The sequence below is a fragment of the Lampetra fluviatilis genome, chromosome 2 (assembly GCF_964198595.1).
Source record: "Lampetra fluviatilis chromosome 2, kcLamFluv1.1, whole genome shotgun sequence".
Lineage (NCBI taxonomy): Eukaryota > Metazoa > Chordata > Hyperoartia > Petromyzontiformes > Petromyzontidae > Lampetra > Lampetra fluviatilis.
This window is the reverse complement of record NC_136276.1, coordinates 20,330,571-20,351,129: the sequence shown is the minus strand read 5'-3', so window position 1 is coordinate 20,351,129 and position 20,559 is coordinate 20,330,571. Positions and strand designations below refer to the sequence as shown.

General features: G+C 44.6%; 1 protein-coding gene across 1 annotated transcript in view; it reads right to left on the bottom strand.

Annotated features, from left to right (window-relative positions):
• Positions 1-17,183, bottom strand: part of LOC144943959 (integrin beta-1-B-like) — a 35,379-nt gene extending 18,196 nt beyond the window's left edge. Inside the window, exons 1-8 of the mRNA XM_078871878.1 lie at positions 17,049-17,183; positions 16,181-16,242; positions 15,528-15,619; positions 13,729-13,933; positions 12,473-12,643; positions 10,712-10,953; positions 9,477-9,635; positions 285-380 (exon numbers count right to left, since the gene is read on the bottom strand). Coding sequence (XP_078728004.1) covers positions 285-380; positions 9,477-9,635; positions 10,712-10,953; positions 12,473-12,643; positions 13,729-13,933; positions 15,528-15,619; positions 16,181-16,238 — 1,023 coding nt within the window. The 5' untranslated portion in view covers positions 16,239-16,242; positions 17,049-17,183. The remainder of the gene's footprint in view (positions 1-284; positions 381-9,476; positions 9,636-10,711; positions 10,954-12,472; positions 12,644-13,728; positions 13,934-15,527; positions 15,620-16,180; positions 16,243-17,048) is intronic.
• Between the last annotated feature and the right edge of the window lie 3,376 nt (positions 17,184-20,559).

Sequence of the window (20,559 nt, the reverse complement as noted above, 5' to 3'; positions counted from 1 at the left end):
TAATATAAGTCAACTGAATTAGGGAGATTTATTTGCTGGACGAGATAGCACACATTAGAGCAATGCACAGTGATCTATGATCGCACCAAACCAGGGATGATATAATGATCTAAGAATATCCAAAACATATTATAGATTTGAGATGCTATTGGCTGTATGCAATTAGGTATAACTCACAAGAACGTAATACGGAGATGGCTATTGACAGATTAGTGATTTAACAAGACGGAAGAAATGCAACACTAGATTCAAAATGTAAAACTCAAATTTGTGAGTCCACTCACCCGATAGATGTTCACCACACTTTTTGTTACGGCAAAGATCGGCTGAATATTATTCTCTGATAATTTCTGAGCCAGCTGCCCAATGGAGGGATAATCCTGCACAGGGAAAACACAAACAGGGCATTACGTGTCTTATTTTGAGTTAAATGTTTGCACATCGTATGACAATATATATCTGCACACATTCTAAAAAATGTAGATTGAAGGAATCCACATATATATTCTTGGTTCTTTCGGTAAAGTCACGTAGAAGGGAAATAATAAAATAATAAAAATATAAAACAATTAAATTCTCACGATGTTTCGACTGATGATGATTGCTTGTGTTGCAGTCGAAACGTCGTGAGAATTTGATTGTTAAATATTTTTATCATTTGATTTTTTCACTTCTACGTGACTTTACCGAAAGAACCAAGAATATGAATCAGTGTAGTCACGAAAGCTTTTAATCAGAATCCACATATGCCTTTATCCGAAATACAGCACATTATGATTCTATACAGTATATGGCATAGTGATAGATTTGGTGTGTGATTGTGTGTCTATTGAAACCAGGAGAACGCTTTCGTTGAATCAGCGGTCAGGTCAAAGTGTCCCTCTGCTTAAATGCGCGTGTGAGTGCAACTATTGGCAGCCTTAGTGTCTTGCCTCACGGCAGATGGGGAGCGTACGTTCACAGGAAGTTCCTGTTTTTTTATGCGAATGTTGGTCACGTGACCAGGAAGTGACGATGTTAGATTTCCACTGTACCACGCGGGCGTCAGCCATTACACAGATAAGTCAAGATGGCGGCACGCATCGCATCTCAGTGAGACCACAGCCGCACTTGTCCATTGTGGGAGCTTAAGAAGCATTATCTGTAAGTTGTTTATATTCCTATAATATTGGAAATGCTGTTGTAATGTTGGAATGACCGTTATAGCAATGTAAATGCCTTTATGGTGCCGTTAAGTTGTTGTAGTAAATACGAGGCCTAGTTAGTAACGAAGCCTGTGACTTTCCTTATTGTGGATGTTACTTGTGATTTAGTAGGTCGAGTCAGACTTGTGCCTATGTTGCGATCCTGAGAGTGATGACGAAGTCTCTTATCCACAGTTTAGTGTTAAGTGTAATGCTGTACATTTGGGGAGCAGTGGGATGAATACACTATGTGCCTGTATGCAACGCACCAGCTTGTGCCTTTGTCTAGTTGTTCAGGGGTAATGTGGGGGCCTGGTCCTTCCAGGATCTATTGTTATCTGAGACAATGTTCTGATGCTGTGGTGTTCATTGTGTGGGTGTTTCCGAATTATAACAGATGCTGTATCTGTGTTTTCTCACCAGTTTTACCTGTTACAATCAATAAATGACGATCGGAGTTGGACGGTCATCCTGGCTCCGAGGGTTTATTGAACACATGGTTATCTACTCGACTAGCGGTGCAACGCAGCGCACGGCGAGGCCGAGATAGTAAAAAGATACTCTTCTTAAAGCTCCCAAGAAGTCCTGCAGCCAGCTCTGCAGCCAGCTCTGCAGTCAGCCCTGCAGCCAGCTCTGCAGTCAGCTCTGCAGCCAGCTCTGCAGCCAGCTCTGCAGCCAGCCCTGCAGCCAGCTCTGCAGCCAGCCCTGCAGCCAGCTCTGCAGCCAGCTCTGCAGTCAGCTCTGCAGGCAGCTCTGCAGCCAGCCCTGCAGCCAGCTCTGCAGCCAGCCCTGCAACCAGCTCTGCAGCCAGCCCTGCAGCCAGCTCTGCAGTCAGCTCTGCAGCCAGCTCTGCAGCCAGCCCTGCAGCCAGCCCTGCAGCCAGCTCTGCAGCCAGCCCTGCAGTCAACTCTGCAGCCAGCTCTGCAGCCAGCCCTGCAGTCAGCCTGCAACAAGCAAGGAGCTCTGCAACGAGTCTACATTAAAATCGTGCTGCAAGCATCGCAGCATGGAAAGCCACAGTTCAGCAGGGAGAGATGCTGAAGAAGGTGAACCAAGCAATCCAGGATCTCCCATCCTGCCTCAAGAGGACCAAGAGAGTTCAAGGCCCCAGAGGGAGGTCAGGTTGACGCAACGGGCCTTGGAAAGCTATGAGGCTGAGAAACAGGACCTTGATGCCAGGATACAACGGGCATGGAACCGGGTTGAAGCAGATTCATCTGAAGCTTCAAATGCCTCAGACACAGTGGCCTCAATTCAGCGGGCCATCCTGCGAGTGAATGTGAGCAGCTCAAGCTACAAGCTCCTGGCAAATAAATACATCTCGCTCCTGATGAAGGTGAAAACAGATGAGGGCATTGAGGGAGTGCGCAGACAAGAGCACTTCCTCGAACTGCTCGATGATAATGTGCAGGCAGTGATACAAGATGCAATGGACCGTGTGGAGGGCTTAAGAGAGACATGATCTCAGCACTCTGTCTCATCCAGGTCCACCACAAAATCTAAAGCCTCAGCACACTCAAAGACATCATCTACTAGTATGGCAGCAGCTCAGGCACGCGCAGCAGCAGAAGCAGCAAACGCCCGTATTGCCTACATGGCTGAAGAGGAAGCCATGCTAATTGAAAAGGCCCACATACAAGAAGAAGCAAGCATAGCAACTGCTGCCGCACGGAGGAAAGCAGAGCTTGCAGAGCAAGAAAGTATATTAGCAACTGCTGCCGCACGGAGGAAAGCAGAGCAAGAAAGTATATTAGCAACTGCTGCCGCACGAGAGCAAGAGAGTATATTAGTGGCTACCGCCACGCGGAAGAACATTGAGCTGGATGCTAAGTTAAGCACCCTACAACTCAAAAGGGAAGCAGCTGCTGCAATGGCCCAGGCAGAGGTGCTCGAGGCAGCAGCCAACCTGGATAAGGACGAGAATTGGAGTGAGTTTGGCACTCAGATACCTGTCAAGGACCGTGATCAACTCACCAGAAAAAATATTTTGGACTGGTCTGAACAATGCATCAATGCTCCTCCACCAAACCATACTGAACAAAGGGTGGACATTCAGGCATTGCCATCTCCACTCCGAATGAACATGAATGCTGTCTACAGGAATGGTGGAAATGCATATCCTGCCCTGGCAGTTAGTCGCCAACTCAGCGTCGCGCACGTGGGGTCAGACGTGGATGCACCAAGTCAGACCCACATTCCAGACAGCACCTAAGGGGATCCAACCAACGTGATCGAAACCCTTTGGGCCCACAGTCCAACGCCATTGCAAATGACGGCATGCTAGGCAATACAGCCAATAATGCCGCCTAACAAGCGCCAGTATGGACACACCCTGGATCAGCAGGACTAGGAGACTTTGCTAGGTACCTGGCTCACCGCGAACTAATCAACACAGGACTCGTTAAGTTTGATGACCACTCTGAGAACTATCTAGCCTGGAGATCTACCTTCAGGAATGCAATCCGAAATGCAGACATCTCTGCAAGTGAAGAACTCAACCTGTTGGTGAAATGGTTAGGAAATGAATCTGCAGAGTACGCAAAGAGGATCCGGTCAGCAAAACATTGACGACCCCGCCTCAAGCCTGCATGCGGTGTGGGAGAGGCTCGAGGAGTGCTATGGTAGCCCAGAAACCATTGAGAAGGCTCTCTTCAAGAAGTTGCAGAACTTTCCAAAAATCTCTGGTCGAGACAATAAAAGGTTACGGGAGCTTGGAGATCTTTTGATGGAGCTTGAATCAGCCCAGGCTGATCCCTACTTACCAGGTCTCATTTTCTTGAATACCTACCATGGCGTGAACCCCATCGTAGAGAAATTGCCATTTGACGTGCAGGAAAAATGGAGAACAGCGGGTTCAAGATACAAGTCAGAGCATCAGGTTGCATTCCCCCCATTCTCTTTTTTCTCAAAGTTTATCCGCAACCTGGCTAAGACTAGAAATGACCCGAGTTTCATGTTTGGCACCACGGGGATTTCCAGTCCAGATCTCCCAAAAATGGAAAGGACAACGGCGAAACGAGGAACAGCGAGAGTGCCAATTTCCGTACACAAGACTGAGGTCTCTCCTGCGACATTCACAAACTCCGTCCAGGCAACCACCACAAAGAAAAAGATAGAGGATCCAGAGAAGCAATGCCCATTGCATGATAAACCTCACTCCCTCCAGAAATGCCGTGAGTTCAGGAAGAAGCCATTGGAAGAGCGGAAGAACATGCTGAAAGAATTTGGAGTGTGCTTCAAATGCTGTGCTTCTACTAACCACCTTGCAAGGAATTGCAAGGCAGATATCAAGTGCGAGGAATGTGGCAGCGACAAACACGCAACTGCTCTGCACACATTTTACTCGAAACCCAGTAGCACTAAGGCTTCCGATCCCGAAGCAGAGCACGGCGGGGAGCAAGGCGAGACCGCCGCACTCACTTCGTCAATCACAACCAAATGCACAGAAGTCTGTGGAGAAGGCTTCAAAGGAAGATCTTGCTCAAAGATATGCCTCGCCCGAGTCTATCCCAAAGGACATCCTGAAAGGGCAGTAAGGATGTACGCCATAATGGACGACCAGAGCAACAGGTCTTTGGCAAGGTCAGAGTTCTTTGATCAGCTAAGTTTAGATGGGAATTTCTTTCCATACACGCTCAGAACATGCTCAGGACTGATGGAGACAGCGGGAAGAAGAGCGAGCGGCCTCATGGTGGAAACCATAGATAGCACCATGAAGCTAGCCCTTCCTACGGTGACAGAGTGCAACGAGATACCGGACGACAGGAGTGAGATTCCCACGCCCGAAGTTGCACATCACCACCCACACCTGAAACCCATAGCAGAGTTCATCCCGCCATTGGATCACGCGGCACAGATTTTACTTCTGCTCGGCAGGGACATGCTGAGAGTCCACAAGGTTCGTAACCAACGCAATGGACCTCACGACGCTCCCTATGCCCAGAGACTCGACCTAGGATGAGTCATCATAGGTGACGTTTGTCTGAAGGGAATACACAAACCAAACCACATTAGCACATTCAGAACGAGTGTGCTCACGAATGGACGCACGTCGCTCTTCAAACCGTGCCCCAACCACTTCACGCTGAAAGAGGAACTCGGCGAGAGAAGTCAAGGCTGTACCGTGCAGACTTACGAAGAAACCACCATGACTTCGCTTGTGCATCCACCATCTTCGTTGGAGTTTGTTCCTCCACGTTTCTCCAAGCCAGTCCTGACTGACGGGAAGAAGACTAAGGTGAAGCCGCTGCTCGTCGCTCTGCTGGTGGTCGTGGCGGTGGTCGCTGTGACCGTGGCCTCTCCGTTCCTCGACTCGGAGCTATCGTCCGAGTGGGAATTCTGGAAGGAGTTCCACGGCAAGGCCCCACAACCGGAACATACCATCTCAAGGCTCGAGCTGTGTGGAGCCATTCTTGCTACAGAGGTGGCGGAACTGATCTTAGACGAATTTGACGTTAAACTGGACGCGGTCAAGTTCTACACGGACAGTAAGGTCGTACTAGGCTACATAAACAACCAAACCAGAAGGTTCTACACCTACATCAGCAACCGGGTGGAGCGCATCAGGAGATCGACGCAGCCGGAGCAATGGAATTACGTTCCAACTGACCAGAATCCAGCAGATCTCGCAACTAGGTCCGTCCCTGCATCTCTGCTGAATCAAACCATCTGGCTGACGGGTCCAGCGTTCCTGTTACGACGTGACGTTGGCCCATGTACTACCAAGGAGACCTTTGGACTCTTAGAGCCCGAGTCCAACAAGGGAGAAGACCTTCCTAGGGTCAGCACCCTCAGGAAGCTAAACCCCAGGATGGACAAAGACGACTTGCTCAGGATCGGTGGTCGGCTAGGGAATGCAAAATTAGATGAGAATGAACGAAACCCTCTCATAATCCCAAGCCAGAGCCACATCGCAATCTTACTCGTGCGCCACTACCACGAGAAGGTCAAGCACCAAGGTCGGCACTTCACAGAAGGAGCAATCCGATCTGCAGGGCTGTGGATCGTTGGAGCAAAGAGGTGCATTGCCAGCACAATCCACAAGTGTATCCGGTGTCGCAAGCTACGTGGAAAACAGGAAGAACAGAAAATGGCAGACCTCCCAGCCGATCGACTCAGTGTGGAACCTCCCTTCACCTCTGTAGGGATTGACGTGTTCGGACCGTGGACAGTCATCTCCCGCCGCACCAGAGGAGGGCTCGCGAACAGCAAACGTTGGGCAGTGCTGTTCACCTGTATGAGTACACGAGCAGTGCACATCGAAGTAATCGAGTCCATGGACTCTTCGAGCTTTATAAATGCACTCCGGAGGTTCTTCGCCATCAGAGGGCCAGCCAAGCAACTCCGTTCTGATTGTGGAACCAATTTCATAGGAGCATGTAAAGAGCTTAAGATCAATGCGGAGAATGTCGAAGATTATTCTGTCAGGAAATACCTTAGTGACCAAGGCTGCACATGGATCTTCAATCCTCCCCACTCTTCGCACATGGGTGGAGCTTGGGAACGCATGATCGGGATTGCTCGACGCATTCTCGACTCCATGCTATGTGATGTCGGGTCCACACGGCTCTCTCACGAGGTCTTGACCACTCTCATGGCCGAGGTCTCAGCCATAATTAACTCAAGACCCCTGATCCCCGTCTCAACCGACCCGGAGTCACCATTCATCTTGACTCCTGCTACACTTCTTACCCAGAAGACAGATGTGCTCACAGCACCTACCGAGGAGGCCAGCACTGCAGACCTCTACAGACGTCAATGGAAACAAGTGCAGAGCTTCGCGAACACGTTCTGGCGTCGCTGGAAAAACGAGTACCTTACGACACTCCAAGTGCGCAACAAGTGGCAGTCTAATAGACCAGACATCCAAGCAGGCGACCTCGTCCTACTGAAGGACAACCAAGCCAAACGGAATGAGTGGCCAATGGGCCGCATCCTCAAGTCGATTCCAAGTGCTGATGGAAAAGTTCGAAAGGTCGAGGTTATGATTGCGAAGCAAGGAGTCGCAAGAACTTTCATCAGGCCCATAGTCGAGATAGTACTACTTCTCTCTCACAAAGATATGGACAAATAAGTCGACCCGTTGAAGTTGTTATACACTTGTTTATGAGATAGGAAATAAATGGTGGTATCTCCTAGATACCAGACGGGGAGTGTCTTGCCTCACGGCAGATGGGGAGCGTACGTTCACAGGAAGTTCCTGTTTTTTGATGCTAATGTTGGTCACGTGACCAGGAAGTGACGATGTTAGATTTCCACTGTACCACGCGGGCGTCAGCCATTACACAGATAAGTCAAGATGGCGGCACGCATCGCATCTCAGTGAGACCACAGCCGCACTTGTCCATTGTGGGAGCTTAAGAAGCATTATCTGTAAGTTGTTTATATTCCTATAATATTGGAAATGCTGTTGTAATGTTGGAATGACCGTTATAGCAATGTAAATGCCTTTATGGTGCCGTTAAGTTGTTGTAGTAAATACGAGGCCTAGTTAGTAACGAAGCCTGTGACTTTCCTTATTGTGGATGTTACTTGTGATTTAGTAGGTCGAGTCAGACTTGTGCCTATGTTGCGATCCTGAGAGTGATGACGAAGTATCTCATCCACAGTTTAGTGTTAAGTGTAATGCTGTACATTTGGGGTGCAGTGGGATGAATACACTATGTGCCTGTATGCAACGCACCAGCTTGTGCCTTTGTCTAGTTGTTCAGGGGTAATGTGGGGGCCTGGTCCTTCCAGGATCTATTGTTATCTGAGACAATGTTCTGATGCTGTGGTGTTCATTGTGTGGGTGTTTCCGAATTATAACAGATGCTGTATCTGTGTTTTCTCACCAGTTTTACCTGTTACAATCAATAAATGACGATCGGAGTTGGATGGTCATCCTGGCTCCGAGGGTTTATTGAACACATGGTTATCTACTCGACTAGCAGTGCAACGCAGCGCACGGCGAGGCCGAGATACTTAGAACACTGAGTTGTCTTTCAACTGAGTGAGATACTCATTGTATTTGTTCGTGAAAGGAGGGTGAAGTGAATCTACACCCGATCTAGAAGTTAATGTTTCACTACCATTCTAATATAGGGCTGGGCTGGGGTTTTTTGAACGAAAGAGCACAGATTTTTCTGTATTAAACAAATCATTCGGTAATAATGCTGCGTTGGTAGTGACGCATAAGTACAAATAATAAACACTCAACACATTCGCCAATAACATTTCCTTTAAAGGCAAAATATATATAATAGGCAACACGTACAGTATGACGTCGTATTTTATATATTTTTTTATTTTAAGGCGGTGTTATTGATGTATGTCTTGTGTTTTATTAGTATACATTATTATGTAGCGCTCGCTCACAATTCAGACATTGTTATGAGTGTGCTGTACAATGTTGGGAAAAGAGATAAGTACCGTGTGGTAGGTTGGCATGGCACAGATGCCCCCCCCCCAACACAAACGAGTACCCAGGTAAGTGGGCCGTATGTGCATCGACGACTCAGCAGTGATGTCGGGCACTTACCCTCTGGTGTGTGGCGGGGTGTGTGGGCAGGTGGAGCGGTGGCGCACCGGTGAACACGCTGCGCTACGAACCCGGCCACCCGAGTTCGATTCCCATTCACGGCCAACACCGGTGACGATTATCTGAATCGGTCCCGGGCCTTCCCTAGGTCGACTCAGCCTCAAATGAGTACCTGATGCGATGTGTAAACATCACCACGAGGAAGACAAAGGCGGCCCCCGGGCGTGGTGCTGGCCACCCACCTCGGCGTGTGCTGTGCCGGCCTTCATAGGTGCTCACTAACAGCACTTGCCCCTACAGTATGTTGAGAATATGGGGGGGGGATCTTTATCCTTGGGCAGATGAAGCGGTGGTGCGTGAATTACCCAGGAATGCTATACTGAGTCTCAACTCTTCTTCAAGAGGGTCCTGCCGAGTGTTTACAGTCAGGGGCGATATTGCTGTTGCTGCTGTGTAATTCCAATTGAGTAATGTGCAGGCAATTTTTCAGTATTGGGATGTTTGGCCAATACCAGTTACACTGAGTGTTTATTTTTGCTATAGGAGGAAACCGGAGAACCATGAGGAACCCATGCAGAGCAGGAAGAGTTAGCATGCAGACTCCACACAGAGAGCCAACCGAGTCGGTAATCGAACCCAGGTCCTTTTTGCTGTGAGGCACAAGGGTTACCACTGCCGACCCCAAATTGATGACATGAATGAGATCATGTGAATGACCCAGGCTAGATTCCTTCCTTCTGTAGCCACCAATTGTCTTCATCTGTTCTACTCACGTAATGGATATTGTCTTTATATTCTCCATCGGGATCCAGATGGCAATTGCCATCATTGGGAGTGACAATCCCAGCCAGTTTGCCATCTCCAGCAAAGTGGAATCCAGCATCCGACGTGAACACCAGCAGTCTTGTGTTGTTTCTCCATCCGATTTTGTCCTGTGAATCATCAAGAGTGGATTAGCAACATTTGATTGGGTCTCGCTGCATTTGGAGACGTCCAGGGATATTCTCATGTTAACTATTTACAATTTTACATCTCACACAAACGTCTAATCTCTCTCAAGTTATGTGTTACACGTTAAACGACCAACACAACACACTGATTAATTTAGGCCAATTGTACATTTAAGTATTTTAAAATGAATTAAATTTGGCAAAAAGATCCTGGTCAATTGTTCAAATATACATTATTAAGCTTTGCTTTTGATTCATTGATGTAACAAATCCCTCATCTGAAAACAAATATTTGTTGCCATATGCTGCATTTAGAATGTCAATTCTTTGGTGTAAATCTAAATTTGACCCCAAAGATAAGAATTAACTTCAAACGGCATGCATGATTCGTTTGAACATTATCACTTTAGGAAAGTGCTAGAATGTCCATACATATTTTCTGAATCAAAAAGGGTATTTACTCAAGATATGTGAATATAATCTACAAGGAAAAGAACAATAATTTGCGATTGCAATAAAGTACAAATAATGTAATTTTGAAAAAGAAAATGGCAAAGTCTCTCATTGTGATGAAAACTGGGCACAAGTTCCAGCCAATAGCCATCGTATTTGATAGCTGTTGGCTATGATAACTAAAAATGTGAGATTAGACTTTGGAATAAATTTCCTTGAGCCCAACATTTTATAGAATGATGGAATACTTTCTTTTTGGTTATTTCGGTAAAGTCACGTAGAAAGAGAGAATAATACATTCATTATTTACTTTATTATTATTTTCTCTTTCTACGTGACTTTACCGAAAGAACCAAAGGGTAATTCCTGCAGTCACAAAAGCGCCAAATCAAGTTGGAATACTTTCTACCGAGTTGTAACCAAAAAGCAGCCATGATTTTAAATGTAACTGTATGGATTCAAGACCAATGTTGTATTGTTGTTTAATTGTTGTTTTACACAATTAAAACACAATATTTGTTTTATTAAAGCCAGTGAAATGTGGCTTGCAGTTGAGTTTCACGAAAGGCTATTCCCAATTGCTCCCCATCATTGCACTCTCTTACCCCACACACAGCTGCCTGGAGCATTGCATCAAATCCTCCCTCTGGCGTGTCCAGATTACCAGAGATGATCTGGTCTCCGACCTTTTTTTCAAAAATGTCAGATTTGTCAGTAAGGGTCAGCACATGCTTGTAGGCAAATGGCCGACTGCAGCGTACATTCTTCTCCGTACACGGGTGCTCCAAATGCTCAGGGCTGGTGCTGACATATGGCAGCACCGTTTTATCCACAAATGCTCCAAATCCTGGGTGTGAAGATCGCAAACCACATGCAATTGGTTATTCATTTAAACATTGTAAACAGGAAAACATATGTAAATGTGTACAACATTTTATTGGACTATATGGCTCTTGGCTGCTAGAGACACTAGAAAATGCAGGTCAATTTAGTCAGAGCAAGTGTGACATTTTATTGCTTGGTGTGAAGCATTATTGGCAATCTTTTTTTTAAGTGACACAAAGAGTGACCAGAACACTAGACATAATCCTTGTGGAAACAAAAATAAGCGAATCTCTGAAAATTGTAATATTAGTCCAAAGTGACTGCTCTCTGTACCTTTTAAAATATTGAGGTCCGTGATGTATGAGTAGGTGCAATAAAAGATGTAACGTCACTATTGCCCTTGGAGCTTTGGAACTTACAATAACTCAGAACATCGACCTTGGGGAGCAGTGGAGTATTAAGAGTAATGTTTACGTAGGAATGAGAAATTTCATCGGATCTCATTAGAGAGCGTTTATAGCCCACTTCAGATGGTGTCCGTGCCATTACCGCGTGTGGGACGACGTGGTGAAAAAGTGGACACAAGGACAGTGTGGGGACAATGATTGAAATGGGAGCGGCACACACAGACCACTGGACATATGTGGAGTGAGAGGTGGGCACAGATACATGGAGTAGCAGAGAGAGAAGAGGGGACACAGCAGGGAGGTACATGGAGTAGCAGAGAGAGAGAAGAGGGGTCACAGCAGCGAGGTACATGGAGTGTCAGAGAGAGAGAGAAGAGGGGACACAGCAGGGAGGTACATGGAGTGTCAGAGAGAGAGAGAGAAGTGGAGGCAATGCAAGGATTCAGTACATCGCTACAGGTCACGATTCATGTCGCAACAAACACTAATGTTTGGAAAACATCCCGAGCATAGAAAAGAGATGGAACAGGTACTGTATTTAAAATATATATAGTATGTGATGGAGATGGAATTATTTATATGTGTAGCAATATATTTGGGGTAGAGCTCTTCCAGGGAAATTTTACATTGTGGTCATGGTGATATTTTTGGAGCTAAAACAGATAACAGAAGTTGGAAAACGCTAAAGAGAGACGATAACAATGGAGTTTCCCTGTATTATCAATGTACAAAAGCCTTTTAGATTTTTAAAAGTAATTACTATATTATTAGACTATTTTCCACTGTGTTACTCAGTAAATCAATTCATGCAGTGAATAAATAAACACACGTGTCCTTATTCAATACAAACCTTTGTGAATTTGTTAACGTAGGCAAAAGGCTTGTAAATTAAAATGCGATTTAGTTTTCCGATCGACTTTTGACGAAAACATTCTTGCAAACATACAGTTGAAAGCGTTTTGTAAAAAATATATATTCAACTCAACATTAACCCTACAACTCGCACACCACATGGTAAAGTGTGGGGGTGCGCGATGCACCTAATTTTTGTATCCTGCACCTCCGATTAGCACGGTATGGTTACGTATGGCGCGAAAGAAGTTAAACTCACAGTGCACACATACACACACGTACCTATTTTGACGCCTTTCGTAATTTTCCCCAAAGACTGCAGCAGTTGACTCCCCAGCTTTTTCACGTTCTCGAGATCGTCATTCATGGAGTACGACAGGTCCATGAGGTAGTACAGATCAATGGGATATCCTTCTGCACGTTTGAACTTAATATCAAACTTCGTGGGAATGCCTGCGCAAGGAACAGCAAGTCGTGACCCTCTGCATGAATACGGATTATTATTGTTGTTACACTTGTTAACTCAGGAGAGACTCACTGTGTCTCAAGACTCTTTTTTTTAGCGAACACCTCTCAGAATCTTTATTTTTCCTTGGAGGAATCCGATGAGCTATAAAGCTATTTTTCGCTGATGTCCAGTCATAGGAGGGTCCTGCCAAGTTATCTCAGTTGGGGTTCATGTTGCTGATGCCGTGTGCAATCCCAATTGAGTAATTCGCAGGTTATTTTTCAGCATTGGGATGTTTGGCCAATACCAGTTACATTGTAAGGGTATGTGTTTTTTTTGTTTGGCTATGAGGGGGGGGGGGTGGGAACTAGAGAACCCAGAGGGAACCCATGCTGGACAAGGGGAGAGAATACAGAACTCCATGGAGAAAGGGCCCTCAAGTTGGGACACGAACTCAATTTCCGGTTCACTTTTTCTCGTCCACACAAAGGCTCGGGTACTTTTCATGGTGACTGCTGTAGATATACCGTACAGTACAATAGATTATAATCGAACATTTTAGATGGGCAAAGAGTGATATTTTCAATAAATAGCGGACATCGTGGAAGATAATATCAATGAAGGCGGGTGGGTGGTTTGTGGTTACTGAGTTTATCCACTTATCAAAATTCATTACCATTATAATGTTAGGGGTACCACCAGGATTTTGCTGCAGTTTTGCAAGTGACGAGCGCCGATGATGACTGCCTCGATGGTTTAGTCACACCACGGCAGAGAGTATTTCAAATGTCACGCTTGTTACAATTTCATTGCAACGATTCTTCTAGAGTTTTAACATCATTTTCACGAATGTTATCAGCGGCCATTCGTGTGTGAACGTAGGAAGCACCAGACTCCTACCCGTTGAAGGTAAAGACTGCAGTAAACGTGGAACGTTGGGTCAGCAGTGCACGTTTACTGTGAGAGGCTCATGAGATGATTGGCATTAAAGTAGAAAATACTCCGTGGGTTGCAGATGGGAAGGTTATTTTGTGAGTGCGAGTGAGATTCCCTTTGTGGTGGTTGTTATGGCAAGGCTTTGATGTCTCACCTGGTCTCAGCTTTACGTGCACCTTCTGTGGGGACAGCTGCACCACCGTCTTGGATTCCATACCAGTGCTTGTGAGAGGTTCATTTTGTAATACAGAAAACGATCCCTTGGGGTTCGTGATATCATTCGCCTCACAGCCCCGGGCCTTCAGAGCTTCCACTGATGCACAGCGCACAGAATCCAGCTCGCCATCACGAGTAAAATTCTGTCCAAAACGAAAAAATATAAATATACAATATCCATAAGAGTTTACAGTTATGTAGTACCCTAAAAGGTTTTAGGCCACATTAAGGTGGAATTATTCTACTAAATATTGTGAAACATGGAGGGTTAGAAGTGGTATACAGTATTCGCTACGTAAATATAATTTGTGTAACTTTAAAGACCTTAGGGGAATATGATGTTGATGCTTTTAAGACAGGATTAAGGTCGGCACGGCACACAGGCTAGCAACCACGTGGCTACAGCACTTGGTTTTCTTAGTCTCACAGCGCTGATGTTCATACACAGCACTGCGTACTAGTTTAAGGCTGAGGTGACCGAGGAAAACAACCAGGATGGGTGCATATACCGCAAATAAAACATTTATGCGTTTGACCGGGTGAGAACTCCATGCGTCTGATGTTGTTCGTGACCATAAATTGGACCCAGATTTAAGTGAGATAGGTCAGTGGCAGTGGCTTTTGGTAAATGTTTTGGTGAGTGGGTGGTGGTTCCGGCACCTCAGCTGCAGGAGGGGGTTGAGGATTGGAGGAGGCCATTTGCATGGGGTTATCCGTATGAAATTAACAATGGATGGGCAGATTCTTAGGGGCCTTCCATTTAGTACGTACGCATGGAGGGGAGAGGGGGGTTGACCCAAATGCGTACGCTTGCGTATGGGGGGTCTACTCACAATGTACGTACGCATAGGAAATGGGTGGAGGGGGTGAAGCCTCGATAATGATTTGTCTACATTGGCCTTCAAGTGAGTTAGATAGTCCAGCGGTGGACTATCTGTTTGCTTAAACACGTTAATATTATTAATCCTTGATCGTTTCTGCGTCGATTAAATATCGGCCGTTCTATAGGATTCGGAGGCGGGGGTGCGTCAAGCGTACGTACGCAGGTGGGGGGTGGGGGTGTAAAAAGTACTCGTGCGTACAGGGAGGGGGGGGAGGGGTTAAGTTTTTGACAGATTTTTGCGTACCTACTCAATGGATGGCCCCTTATTGGTCTGGGATGGAATTATCTGTGCCCCTTTTTCATGCAGTAATATATATTTATTTTACATGTGGCACTCAGTGGGGGTTGTGGAAATAAGCAACTCATTGGAGTAGACAAACTGAGCATCCCGTTCTATTCACCACTTCCTTTGCTAAAAATTAAACATGGTTTTAAATTGTTCATATATATGAAAACATACTTTTTAATTTACAAGCATATTTTTTTAAAGAAAACGTTCAGGTGGGGCACCACTCCCAATGCTCCACACGGACCAGCCCGCCGCTGATCAATGGACAAACAGCCATGTGACTTGGTGATGCAATATACGTCACTACAAATGTACGTATCGATATATTTCACAGTTTGTTCAGCAATCACTGTCCGCGAATAAAAAACTGCTCACGTAAATTCAAAGCTGTTCATATTCAACGCTCTTAAAAATGTGAACTACAGTTACAAGTCAGTCAATCCCTCTGCCCTCTGTCTCTATTCTCAATACAAGGACCATTTTCAAAAAACCTCAGCCGACTGTATATTTGTGCCGTTACCAGTTAATAGTGAATGGGATTAGTGTTTCTGTGAGTTATGCATACCAGTGTCTTGCACCAGGCACAATATCCACCACTGGCGAGACAATCACTACATGTGACCACATTTTTGGGGACACATTTTCCTGCCGGTACATCTGCACACACATGTGATTCAAACAAGAACAGTAAATAATACAAATAATCCAATTGTGTAAATTAAGTAAATCATAATATTATTGCACGTCACATTTATAATAATTCTAAATATAATCCGCCCACACTATAGCAGCCTCCAGAATATGCGGTTGTGTAAATAGTTCACATAGTATTTTGGTGCTTACAAGCATTGCACTTTCGTTCCACATATATGTACAAACCACATCGACATACACCATGGCAGATGCGGATTCATGATGGATCAAAGGAAACTAAATAAAAACTCGCCATTGCGTGACTGTGGTCATACAGAACAGACTGTACAAAATATAACGACGCAATGCCCGATCCACAAATACGAAGGAGACCATCACAGCGAATCACTCCGGTTATTATCTGGCTTGACCACCTGAATGTGAAATTGTTATTGTTGCTCTGCGTCTACATCAGCAGCCATACGAAAGAGGAAGAACCACATATAAACGGCTCGCAAATACACAATAAGCACCGTATTGTACAGGAGTATATAACGTTGGTTTTACAATTTAAGTGCCACTTACTTGCATCTGCAGAACTGGCCAGACACAGTACTGCCACCCAAGCTACCCGCAGCCACATCCTCCTGGTCGTCAACCAAGTGAAAAATAAAAAAAACATACATAAGAAATTGAAACGTGTTTTTTTTTTAATGGGTGTAAGGGATTAGGTTATGCTTGAAACAATTAGTTCAAACATCGTATGTGTTCAATATGGACATATGAGAGAAAAAAAATTCTTACTAGCTCATCGGATTTCTCCAGGACAAATACAAATTCTGATTCTGTCCTTTCCCTGCACCTCCGATTAGCACGGTTGGCTACGGACGGTGCGAAAGAAGTTCCACATACATCTGTTTTGCCACGACACTAGTTCCATAATAAATGGCGGTACTTGGCAGGGAGACCATCATCCAATTAGGAATTCACAAAGGTGTGAACATGTACTCTATTAAACTGTTATTGTATGTCGAACTTTTTTTTCGCACCGTACGTAGCCCAAGCGTGCTCATCGGAGGTGCATTTCAACAGCCATAATATGAAACATGCCAAACGTAATTCAAAGTGAATGTTTGATTTGCATGCGAATTCAGTAGTGTGTGTAAATTGTATATGTTGTGCAGAGTACATAGCTTATTCCTGCTTTAATCACAATGGATTTGTAAAGTATATTGCAATACGTATTTGAAATAAGAGGAAGTTAAGAGTTTCAATTTAAAGGAACAAAAATATGTACATTGCTTATTTCTTAAGGCAAAAAAATGTGAACAAGTTATACAATATGTAAAGGAGAAATATTATTGCAATACAACACTCCAAATGTCTATTTCCGAAAGATGCTTTTACTGCTGCGTTTTAAACAATCTTAATTAAGTTAATTCGGTACACCTACCTTTGGTTAAACGCCTTGCCGTAAGTTTCTGAACGTTGCGACGAACTACCGTATGAGGCACAGCCAACACAAAATCAAGTGGTTGGCAGGAACGATGATTTAAAAAATGGCAACTTGTAACACACCACCACAAGTGTCCGCTTACTCGCAAGAGGCAGAACGACTCGGAGGCACGATGAGGCATCACAGGATTGCGGAAGAAATTTCTGAGCAACAACTTTGTAACAAAAAAAAGCATGCAACGGGAAGTCTGCGTCACTACAGAAATTGCGGTATGCTATGCATTATCAACAGGAAAGTGCGGTGTTTGGGCACGGCAGAAATATGGTGGACATATTTTGCAGTGTTTGTTTATTGGTTTGCACTCTAACTTAAAACGTATTTATCCGACGTTACGATTAAATTAAAATCATTCCTCAAAAGGGAATTTGCCAAGCGTTTCAATGTGGTACGCTTGGGGGAAAAAATACATCTCGAGATTTGGTGATGCTTTCCCGAGTAAAGGCCACTTTTTTTTAAAGCAGTGGCTTGTTTGGCCAAAAAATCACCATGGTAAATTCCCTCTGCATTACACCCACAGCCCGATACAATCACAACACTGATTTTAAAGCATATACTGTCGTGCTTTTTACTAATTTAATACTTTTAACTGTGAACACACAACTTATTGATATCTCTACCGCCCACATCTCCATCCCTCCTTTACAGATATGATTGTTGTTGGCATTAGCCAAGCGAATGAGCCTCATGGTGTGGATGTAGGAACTTCACAATCTGTCTCTAGTCCCCAATGGCAGATGTGGCAGCAGTGAGCAACTCTGTGCTGATAAGCCGCAATGGGTATGAAACCCGTCCAGGGTTGTCGATCTCTGCATCACTGCTGCTGTTATCGGTCAAATTTGCTCGCATTTATTTTGACGGTGAACGAAGTCAAGAGGACCACAATGCACTTCTTCAGGAAACGCTGATGGGTTTTTTTTATGTATGCACAGAGGGTATGTTTTTATTAACACATTTCATATGCGTTGTTTGAAACTTCTGTCATGAGTAACTTTATTGTTTTTAATCGGAATCACAACCCGCGTGTCCTTTGGACGTGACTGGCAATCCTTCACGGCCAGCCTGCAGTTGCGTGCATGGCATCCAGGCAGACAGGAATCCGCCCAGGATTACCATCCATAATTTGTTATATATATAGTGTGATACCATCAGGACTATAATACGGGGCTCATACACAGATCATGGCTTGTGTTGAACATCATCAACAAACGGCAGGGAATTTGTACATGTGTAGTGACTGACTAAGAGACACTAAGAGTAGGAAGCACTCTGTTTATTAACAGCCTTAACAGTTCACACTTATTAACTACAGCTCCCAGTCAGGACAGCTGGCAGACTACCAGACTGACGACGCCAAGATGGTTAAGACGTAGATGGTGACAAAGACTCCAGCATCACGATGGGATCCCACTCCAAACGACAGCCCCGAGCTCCTGCCTGGGCCCTTTTATCCTCCCAGCATGGCCTCGCTTTGCCCCGGCCACGCCCCCTTTCTAGAACCTACTAGCGGGTTCCCGGGCTTCCCTCACGTGCCCCTTCTGTAACCTTTCCCCTACATCCCTCTCTCTGGTCTACCACGTGACCTGCTGTCAGTCAGGGCTGTTGTAACTGCACATCCCCTTCTCTGCCAGCAACAAGCGCTATGCTGCTAAGTGACCGATCTATGTCACTACACACGTATTAGTATACTGTACATACAATTCTCACTCTTGAAACCTGTGCATATGGGACATTTTATAACAAAATTCATTTCCATGACGATACATCCTGCATCCGACAATGTGAGGCTCAACGTATAATAGTCAACAATTGTTACATTTGCTAGTTTGTTGGGTCTGCTGCGCCTTAGAAAAAAACGTAAATAAATCACTTGTAAGCATTTCTGCTTGTTTTCAGAAATTACATTTCAAATGTGATTTTGTTTGCTTCCAGGAACTGCCATTTGGTCAAATATGTAAATTTTATTTCCTCTTGAGCGTGAGAAAAATAATGCTTAGTTGACCTAAGCATAATTGGAGAAACAGCCATAATATATTTTTCCATTTGTATAAATCTGCAAAGTTTATAATATAACTGTTTTATTTGTTTTGAAATATAAAGAAACTGTCTCTCAACTTAAATTACGTGTAATTTTGGAAAATATTCGTCGCAATGTGCATTTGAAGCAAAGGCATGCATTATATTGATTTGAAGCTTTCGTGACTGCAGGAATCCATACTCTTGGTTCTTTCGGTAAAGTCACGTAGGTAGAACCAAAGAGTATTCATTATATTGTTGGTCAGATCACAACGCACTCAATACGGGGAACCAAAGCTACATTTATGGCAGTTGAGCATATTTGAGTATGGAGATTAAAACATTGGTTTATATTGCACCGTGCTCCTCTACCCACCTTCCCTACCCATTAATCATTACTCATCATCAACCACTCATCGTCACTCTCGTCATCATTTATATATCACGCATCATCATGTTCGTGTACGACCATTAACTCGTCTCATCTGATAACACCCTTTTCCTGTAAAATTGTTCAGCGCCTTATTCAGGGCAATATATCAATTAAAGATGAGATCATGTGTCTGTCCTGTAAACGTTTACAAATATTTTGTCAGTGTGTCACTTAACACATACAGTAGTTCCTATTTTCGAAATTGTGGTAGTATGTGTGTGTAATGTTCCCTGTTGCTATTCTATTTAAATATCTGTTCTTTGACGACTTCATACCTGTTAACCCCTTATCAGCGCCGACCTTATTACAGACCAATTCAGACCTTACTGGCCATCCCGTGCCCTTCCTACAAAGCCCTATTGAAACGGCTGTATGCCGTATGCACCTGAAAACTCAATTTCCCTGTACAAGAATGCAGGTAAACCGTATGGGTTGACCGGTATGAGAGTTCCACAAGAATACGTGTATTGCAGTAAACATTAAATAAAACAATGACTCACGAGCGCCAGCCACTGGTGGGAACAGCATGGAGCAAGACGTAATACAGCAACATGCACATTCAGTCGTACAATATTTTATATTTCATTCTAGATTTGAAGCTTTCGTGACTGCAAGGATTCATACTCTTAGTTATTTCGGTAAAGTCACGTAGGTAAAAAATTAAGTTAAAATTAATAAGGGCGCAATGACAAATTATTGCATTTACTTTGGTCTTTATTATTACAAAATGTGGTGGGCCAATATGTCATCGACTGCAGACACCTTGGCACTATTCTGTCCATACACTTCATAGGTCACAGAACTCATATCCGTGGTGATATCTCGGGGAGCAATATCGTGATTTTACTCTTATTATCTGTGGAGTGAAAATCCACGAATAGGAAAAATAGGGCTGTGGATTACCATACAGGAGTTTTCGTGGACCATACGGCTGGAGTCACGAGCAGACACCTTGGCACTATTCTGTCCATACACTTCATAGGTCACAGAACTCATATCCGT